General features: G+C 52.7%; 1 protein-coding gene across 1 annotated transcript; it reads right to left on the minus strand.

Annotated features, from left to right (window-relative positions):
- Nucleotides 1–8,549: 8,549 nt before the first annotated feature.
- SOX14 (SRY-box transcription factor 14) lies at nucleotides 8,550–9,272 on the minus strand. The gene has a single exon (XM_002923329.1). The coding sequence runs from the start codon at nucleotides 9,270–9,272 to the stop codon at nucleotides 8,550–8,552; it is 723 nt and encodes a 240-aa protein (XP_002923375.1).
- Nucleotides 9,273–9,594: the final 322 nt, after the last annotated feature.

Here is a 9,594-nt window from a genome sequence, read left to right on the forward strand (position 1 = left end):
TCAAGAAAAGTTAAACGTATTCTTAAGTAATCTCCTCCTCCCCTTGGAAGCTCCCAAGTGACAGCACCTCTTATTTCTTTCTTGATATGTGCAAACATTACTGCACAATTATTTAGACCTGGCAACTTTTAACACAAAAGATTTGACGTTGCTGCTCATACCTTGACCAAGCAGAGGATCCTCAGGGAAATATGAACTTGTTTGAACCCATAACAGCAGTTTTAGTGAAACAATGCGTTATTGACCCAACATCTGACTATACATAAAGACTCGTCCTTTGGTACATTTCTATGTTACAGAAAGGTTTTCTATTGATAAATGTCTTTCTATTGCATGCATATTTTATGGAAAAATAATTGCATATCCTCTGCATATAATTTTTCAGTCATGCTGCATGTGCTCAAACTGCAGCAAAGAATGAAAGGTGAATATGGTTAAAATTTTGCCCTAAAATCATAAGTTACATTAGCGGGGATATTTAAAACAACAAAAACCTTCACCCTTTACCTATCTTTACTTACTTCATCTCAATCTCACATTATTTTAAAGAAAGAAAACTTCATTGCATATTCTAGCAAAGTGTATTATTGGGAGGCGAAGGTTTAACAGAGCCAGAGAGGATGTGCAAGGAGTGAGAAAGTGAATTGATGGATGGATGGTTAAATGAATATAAATGAACTGACACCTTTACAGGAAAATAACATTTCTTTTCTTTTTTTATTCTATAGATCAGTGGGTTTTGTATCTGTAATTCTTTCATATCAGCAAAGAGGAAATAAACTCTCATGTAAATCATTTTCCCCCCATCTGGAGCATATTAAAACCATGCCTTTTTTTTTTTCTTTTAAGCAGACTCCTTTCTCCCTATTTGCTTATCAGTTCATCCACCATTACATTTTAAATGAAATTGCAAGACCCTTGTCCCTCCCCCAAATTTCAGCCTGATGTAGGAAAGTGGGAAGCAGACTTTTCTTGCTTTAGAATAGTGACCTAGATTCAATTACAGATAGACCCAGAAGAGAGAAGTGACACCTCACAATTTTCTTAGAGGTCTTGAAAAAATTAGAAATCCCAAAACAATACTTAATGGAAAAGAATCTGTTTATTTCCTCATTCTTCCGTCTTACTTTTTTCCACCTTAATTGAATCGCTTTGGTACATTTAATTGTTCCTGGTATAACATTGCAATGCGTTTCCCGCGGGATATTTAGCATCCTAAGAACGGGCATTTCAGAGAAATCCCTGAATTTGGTTTTTGAGAGTAGGCGTCTACATATGGAGTATGGGTAATACTTCAAGCCAAACCCAAACAAGATGAAAAATAACCACATACAAGGCATATTTTTCCGTATGTCCTTAAGAAGGCAAACACATTACATTACAAAAAGCACACCTATTATAATTGCATTGCAGACAAAGCATTAAACGAAAAAAAAAGAGGCATATATATTATACTGTGCTCCCAATTACTGTGGAAAAATGTGGTCAAAAGAAATAGAAAGAAAGGAGAATCCTCTGATTCTGCTTATTGACTTTTATCACTAAATTAAGCATATAAATGACCTGAACGGGTGGCTTGGTATATTAAATTTAAAAAAGAAGAACAATGATTGCCTCTTCCTTTTCCCTCCCTCTCAGATCTCAGCCTGAAACGAGTCTCCGAGAGATATGAAAGATGGGATTCGGTCCGTGCTGCTCTGGTTGGTCCTGCTTATCCCGGAGCAGGGAGGTAGTTGCCTTCCACCCAGGATTTCCGTTCCGGGTTCACAATAAGCGGTCTCAAGCGGGGGCAGATTCCCCACCACCTCCACCGCCCCCCAAACAAAAAAGCTAAAATTGGCTGTCCCAAGCCCAATGCGCTTGGGAACCTTCGAGGTGCGTGAGGGCGAGGCCGACTGCTGTCGGCAGGCGTGGACTCCTCCACCCTCTCCACGGGTTTGGAGCAGCCAGGCGTAGCAAGAGGGCAGAAGTGGGCTCGCGTCTATGCGGGTATCCAAAACGAAAAAGAGCTGCAAACCGCGCAGAAGTCCGGGTATGAGGTGCAGAAAACAGCAGGGGCGCCGCCTTGGTTCTTAAACTCTTTCGATGGATGGCTTTTCCCTGAGAGATTATTTCCGATCCTGGAAAATGGGGTTCCGTTGGGCAGCAGCCGCAGCACTTGGGCTGTGGGTGCGTGTCCGGCCCTACAAAAAGGGTCCCCCAGGCCGCGCCGGGGAGCGCAGCAGGCGCCGGGCCCCGAGGGAGTCAGCAGAGGATTGTTTCATTTCAAAGTGAAAATCTGCAGGCTTTGGGAAACGATATTCAAAAAAGTATATAATCTCCATATGCCGCTCAATGGAGGATCCTCATAATTTACAGCGGCAGATAAGGCTAGAGGGTGTAATAAAAAATCTGAAGCCCTCCCCTCCCCCTCGCCGCCTCCCCGGAATTGCACCTTGGGCAGCGGAGCAGAATCCGGAATGTGAACTTCTCCCGACATATGTTTCCCGCAGATAAGTAAACAATCTGGACGTGAAATGGAAATGGTAATTAATGCAGTAATGCTGTTACACCTCGAGTGTGCAAATCCCATTGACTCGCCGCGCCACGGGGGGTGCCGGGCGAACGGGGACCAGCGGCGAGCGCCTCGGCCTCCGGCTCCCTCCCTCCCCTCTCCCTCCTCCCGCGGTCCCCGGGCGGGGCGTCCCGAGAGCCCGCGGGGGCTCGGCCCCGCTGCAGGAAGTCGGGAGCCGCTCTGCGGCTCTCGGGACTCCCGGCTCTCCGCCCTCCGTCAGCTAGGATGGTGCGCGGCTCCCGCCTCTCCCGCGGAACCCAGCGCGCGCCTCACACACACGTCCCCTCCGGCTTCTCGCCGCCCTAGCGCCCGCAGAGCCTCGGTGTTCCGAGGTGCCACCGAGCCCTGAGGCACCCAGGAGAGGCTGAGCTCTTGAGCAGGGAGCAGCAGGCGACGCGGTTGCCTGGAGGGTGAAGGGGCCCTGCGCTCTAGAACTACCGGTCTTCCCAGCTCGCGGCCGTCGGGTCTGGGCTTCGTTTCCTCCTTGCTCCCGGCGGAGTGCGGTACGGCCGGCTGGCAGAGTTTTCCTAAAGTCCCTTCCAGCCCTGCCCCGAAGGCACAAATCGCGTTTGATTGCTTCTCTTCCCGACCCAAGAGTGAGAAAGTTTGGAAATGGCCACTGGCCGCCAGAATAGCGCAACTCCTTCGTTTTGTAGCAAAGAGGAAACGCAGGCTCCTTTCTGTCTCTGTCGGGCCTGAGGACCCGTTCCCTTCCCCGACTCAGACCAAATTCTTGGGGCCTTTTGAGGGGGTCGGAGAGAATGCCCAGGGCAGGAATTCGAGCGAAGAGGACGAGAATCTAGGGAGGCCGCTCAAGAACTTCCTGGGCCCGAGGCCCTTCCAGCTTCTCAAGAGCACAACTCATACACCCGAACCCAGGGACTGGCGGGGGGCCGCGGGTGAGGGCTAAGCCGGGCGCAGGATCGGGGGTTGGGCGAGGAGGGGGTATCGAGGCTCTCTTTTCCGCCTCCAGCTCCCTTCCCAGTGCCAGGGCAGGCACCACTAAGTCGCCGGCCCTCGGAGCTCACAGAACCAGGGTTAAGCCGAGGAGACCGCGAATCTCCAGTTCCGCGTCTACGCCGGCCCCAGAATTTCTAGCGATTCCCACCCCGTCCCCAACTTTATTATTTTCTTAATTTCTCTGCAGCTGCCGAGCGCCAACGCTTCTGGTTCCAGGACAAGGCCCATCCCGATGGCGCCAAGAGAGTAACCAGCCCAAATGGTGCCCCCAAAGCTGGGTCGAGGGTCTCGAGGCCAGGGCAGGGTCAGAGAGAGGCTGGGAGGGCGCGCCTCTTGGCCGTGCAGGAAGAAAGGCTGTGGCATCTCCTGTACCCAAAATTAATGTGTCCCTTCTGCCTTCCTCTCTCACACTCATACACACGCGCAATCCACTCAGCAAATAAAGAGATGAGAGTTCTTAACACGAATCTTGTGAATTACATGATATTCAAATTCAAATGACTTGAAATTCATTGGTCCGTTTGAACAATGGTGACAAGACCAGAGCTGGGGAGGAGCCGAAGAAGAATCCTCGAGGGCAGTCCTAGTGCCAGGCTCACTGTCTGGCTCTGGAAGTCTCAGTTNAGCTGTTTCTGGCTCTGGAAGTCTCAGTTCTATCCAGAGAGCCTGCCCATGAGGGAGAGGCATTCTCTAGGGAGCGCGGTGTACGAAAGTCCCCTNGTGTAGGAAAGTCCCCTAGACCCTAGCCTGACCGAACATCTCCCTGCTTAGGTGACTGGAAACTCCAGGAGGTTATCTAGATTGTTTTAAAATGCAACTGTTAAGAGGGTTTCAGATGTCAGTCACTCACACCTCAGTGAGATTTACTTTAAGTAGCTGGTGTCGCCCACATAAAAAGTTAGTGGTTCTAAGGAAATTGATATTTAAATGAGAAAACCCCGAAACTGGAAGGGAATTAAAGATTTCTGGAGACAGATCCAACGCTGGGGAAGCGCCTGAAAGGCTGCTGAGATTCTCCATGAGAGGCCAGGAGCGGAAGGGGGCCAACGATCTCGAATCTCCCAGACGATGTGGCCAGTGTGCCCCTGAGTCAGAGGGCTGCCAAGGTTTAAGAAAGAAAACCTAACTAAAACCCAAACAACTCTGCCCCTGCCACACCAGGGCCACCCGCTGCCATCTGGAGCCCGTGTTGGTCAGGACTCCAGGGTCCTAGAAAATGCCTAGTAGAGGAGAGGTGGGGGTGAGCGTGGCATGTTTTGGGGTCAATTTTTTTGTTCCCTGGAAGCAGTTACACCTGCAGGCGGGAGGCCTGGGCCCTCTCTGGCAAGCTTGCCCCTTGCTCCAGGGAGGCCAAGGCTGCGGGCAGATGTCCGGCACTCCCAGGCTGCGGGACGCGCGCAGAGCGCGGAGGAGTCCACAGAGTCAGCTCCTGCTGGGTCCCGGTCGCCCCGCGCGCCTCGGGAGTTCGCGTTCTCCCGACGACACCAAGAGTCTGTCGAGGGCGACTCTTGACTGCTCTTTGCTGCGAGTAGCGCGCTCGGGAGAAGCGGCTCTCCTCGACTCCGGGCGGGCGGGGCGCTCCTCTCCCTACAGGTTTGCTTTAATGATTTTCTTGAAAGAGAGAGACAGTTGTGAGCAAACAGGTTTGACAGGGACTGCTTTCCCCCCCCACACACACACCCCCAGGGGATTTCTTTTTGTCTGCGCCTGACTTCAAAGTCAGTAATCGGCCCCTGTCAGCGGCATGACAAGGAGGATTTCGGCTGTTTGTTAGGGCGAGTCGCAGCCGCGCACTTCGGCGGAGCCTCTGCGGCCCTCGGGGCGCGGGAGGGTAGGCAGAGGCAAGTCCTGCGGGGCTGAGGCTGGGGCCAGGCCTAAGGAGGACAGAGAGCTGGACTTAGCCCGACTAGGAAGGAAAGAGACGAGGTGGAACAGACAGACACGGTTTGAGCTAGGTCTACGGCTTTAGGTCCCGGGACCTGCGCTGGGCCCCGCGCGCTCTGCTGGTTGGAAACGAGTTTCAATCACCCAGCCGCAAGCACACGGGCGCCTCCCCGCTCCAAGCGCACCCCAGTTTCCTGGAGCTCCCTCTGGAGTCCCCAGGGCCAAGCGCAGTCTGGAACCCTGTTTCAGTGTTCCAGCTTCCGCCGCCGCCGCCCGAGGCCTCCCCTCTTGGATCCACCTTGTACCCCTTCCCAGCCTAACTCNCTGGAGTCCCCAGGGCCAAGCGCAGTCTGGAACCCTGTTTTCAGTTTTCCAGCTTCCGCCGCCGCCGCCCGAGGCCTCCCCTCTTGGATCCACCTTGTACCCCTTCCCAGCCTAACTCAGCCCGGGAGTCTCGTGGGCACCCTGGTAGGGCCGTGCGCGCCGGAATCCTCCTCGGGCCAGGGCGTTCTGTGCACCTGGGGCGTTGGTACGCCGGGCTCTGCGGGGAGACACCCAGACCCCTGTAAGCTTCATCTTAGGAGATGTTAAGGGACACTGAGCTATGAGGGAGATCAGAGCGGCTGACAGGACTGTCAGTTGGGGTTATATCAGACAGCGAAACCGCGTTGCCTCCGCCCTAGGCCTCCTGGGCTTCCTAGGGGGCGGAAGGAGGGGCCTTCCCTAAGCGCCTAGAGCCCCCGGACCCGACGGCCACCAGAGGCAAGTCACTTCCTAATTGTCTCGATTTGTAAGAGGGTTTTGTGATGCTAAGTAAGCGTGGCGCAGCCCGCCCGGCCTCCCCCTACACGTCCACAGCCCGCTTTTGTTTACCTTCGCCTGATCGCTCATTTATTTATCTATCTATTATTTATAGGCGTCCCCTCCTATTCAGCGCCCGTGTATGTTAATTGTGTTATACCATTTAATTCTAACATCGGTCTCAAAAGAGCTCTTAATGAGAAAAGCATATACAACACGGATCACTTTGCTATTCAGCTCAGCCAGATGGACAACTGCTAACTTTTTTTTTTAATAATGAAAATCCCCCTTTGACAAAGGGGCTCGAATGAATAGGCTCCAAATAACACCTCAAACACTTCTAATTGTTTTGAGGACAATATGCTAATCGGTGGTTTTCGGCTTTGGTGTCTGTTGACAACGTTTCCCTTGCACTTCCAGCCACCAACTCCTTTGGAAAAGGCAGAGGCAAGCGCAAAAATCCCTCAACAGAAGCAGAAAGCAGACAAATCGCTAGGTTGCCCTCCACCCCCATCCCACACCACATCAAAACTAGTGGGAAAAGCACCTGACCTATGGAAAGACATGCAAGAGCATGGCTTTGGGGGTGAGACTGGAGAGAAACAGGGGTGAGGGAGCACCCTTTGAGTTTGAGAACAAGTTCCAAAGAGTTGGGCTGGAAGGCATCAGAAGGTCCCTTCTCCCCTACGAAAAACAGAGCAATCTTCAAGCTGACATTCACCCAGTGGGGAAAAGAAAAGGCTCTTTTGCTTTTTTGTTAAACACCAAGGGCTAAAAGTTATTGAATTTTTATGATTTTTTTTAAACTCCATGCCTGAGCTGTGTCGCCTTCTTTTTTCCTTGGCTCCCACAGGGTCTTAGTAAAAAGTCTCCCATAGTCGGGAGCGAGGATGTAAGACATGTTTTTCTAGGTTTCTTAGACTTGGATTGTTTAACCTCGGAACCAGCATGGAGCCCCAAAACCCAAGAGCCAGCAGCAGTGTCCTCAAGCATCTTTTAAAAATACCGATTGCACCAGTCTTCCCGCATGCATTTGAACTTAGACGCCCACTGCAGGNACCAGTCTTCCCCCATGCATTTGAACTTAGACGCCCACTGCAGGACTCCGTGCCTAGTGCACAACTGGTTCCCAGTAGATGCTGCGCTTTTCTCCATTCTTTTGGAGTTTGGTTTAAAAGAAAAGAAAAAGCACCCAGATCTCAGAGGTCTGGGTCGGCTTTTGTCTTAACTCATTTGCTCCTTGAAGTGGTCTGATTATTTTGTGAAGAAGGCATGGAAGGAGTGACATCTGAGGGATGGATACCTTTGTCCAGCCACTAAAGGCAAATAGCGGGTCCAGAGGCTGCGATTCATTGGGACAAATCCCAGACTCTGGGCCCCTTTGCACCTGGCCCACAGGCCACCAGGCTCAGCCCACGCAAGGCCAGCCGTCACTGCTAGAGTCACTCTATGCACTCTAAGCCTCCGACGACCCAACTCCACCGCCCCTCGGGCAGGGCCTCCTGACTTCAGATTTTATGCACATCAAAGGTTACTTTTTGCAATGACAGATTGTCTTTATTCAAAACGTCTTTGTTCAACAAATGAACAGAGTAAGGAGGTGAAATCCTTCTAGGTACATTTCCAAGACATCGTCAAAACATTTATGACCATGTAGGATGTTTTTATTATTTTAATTTTTGTTCACTTTCTACTTCCTGACTTCATAACCCGACATTCTGTCTAAAAGTAAACTTAGGTCTCTAGGAACACTGCTTTATACAGAGAAAATAATCATGTGGGTCCCTTTGTTTTACCTTTAAAGAAGCAAACACTATCATAGCATGATTTTAAATAGAAATATTTCCCTTTCTGTAGTTTTAAACTTTTAAGCCTTTCCCCCCACACATAAAGGGCAAATGGCACCTAGTTGTGTCTGATGGCAAAACACAGAGACACAGCTAACTCTCCAGGGTGCAAAAGAAAAAATATATATGCATATTCTAGATATAATACCAGGATCTGGGGGTTCTGGAGTCCAAAGCCCATCAGAGGAGAGAGAAGGGGACATAAATAAAGCAAAACTGCCTACTTTTTTTGTCCAAAGGGGGTACAATCGGAGATTTGTTTTGGGACAGTCGGGGTAGGGGCAGCTGTATAGCTGTCATATGTTCGCAAGTTTCTGGCACCTGTCTGCGCCTTGGGTCCGGGAGGACGCCCCTACAATCCCCCTGGAAGAGAGGCAGAGTCTGGGGTAGGGTAGCGGCACGGCTGACCCGGAGGCATCTGCAGGCCCCGGGCTAGGCGCAGAGGACAGGGTGCCGACCCCGCTTCCAGGTCACCCTCCAGGTCTGGTGGGCTGGGCTGGGGGTTACATGGCCGTGGCATGGGCTGACGAATAAGGGTCTATGCCAGTCTTTGTCATGCCCGGGAAGAGGATGTAGGCGACGGGGGGCTGCAGGGTGGAGGCAGACCAGGCGGTACAGTTACAGGGCACCACGTAGCCCGGATTGGTGGGGGACGGGTGCGTGTGCGTGTGTTGGCTGGGGCAGCTGAGGCTGCCGAAGGCTCCGTTCTGGTAGCCCAGGGTGGACGCGTAGGGCAGTGCGCCGGTGGCCAAGGTGTGGGGCACTTCACCCATCTTCTGGATGGCGCTTGAACTAAACTGCGCGGGGTCCAGCAGGGAGTAGGGCGCCGAGGCTGGCGGCAAGAAGGCCCGGGCTTTCTCGGGCGCGCTCAGGAGGCCGTCGGAGGCCCCCACGGGCAGGCCGGCCGCCTTGAGCGGGTCCGTGTCGCCCAGGTAGGGCAGGGGGAAGACATACCTGTCCTTCTTAAGCAGGTTCTTGGGCTTGCGCCGTGGCCGGTACTTGTAGTCAGGGTGTTCCTTCATGTGCTGGGCACGTAGCCTCTTGGCCTCATCGATGTACGGCCGCTTCTCTGCCTCGGACAGAAGCTTCCATTCGGCGCCTAGGCGTTTGCTGATCTCTGAGTTGTGCATCTTGGGGTTTTCCTGGGCCATCTTGCGCCGCTGGCCTCGGGACCATACCATGAAGGCGTTCATGGGTCGCTTGATGTGGTCTGAAGGTTTGGACATGGTCCCGGAGGATAGGCAGGTGGGGGTGGGGAGTGTAGGGGCTCTGCAGGCGAGCCTGGGCGCGGTTGTTTGTCTGCCTGTTTGTCCGTCCAGAGCCGGTGCTCTGAGCTCCCCTCGCCTCCGCACCGCTGAGGGGAAGCCAGAGAGAAGCGCTAACCCCGCAAAGTTCAGCTGATCATGCCAGTCCCGGCACCCAGGCAGGCCCCCCGGGGGGGGCAAGTAAGGACAGAAGGGGCGGGGGGAGGAGAGGGCAGCCGGCTGGGGGCTGCCAGTACCAGAGGCTGGGGCCCAAGTACCGGAGTCTCTGGGATTAAGTGGCCAG

The sequence above is a fragment of the Ailuropoda melanoleuca genome, chromosome 6 (genome assembly GCF_002007445.2).
Source record: "Ailuropoda melanoleuca isolate Jingjing chromosome 6, ASM200744v2, whole genome shotgun sequence".
Taxonomy (NCBI): Eukaryota; Metazoa; Chordata; class Mammalia; order Carnivora; family Ursidae; genus Ailuropoda; species Ailuropoda melanoleuca.

Coding starts and splice junctions, on each gene's coding strand:
- SOX14 (XM_002923329.1), bottom strand. CDS start 9,272: ATGTCCAAACCTTCAGACCACATCAAGCGACCCATGAACGCCTTCATG.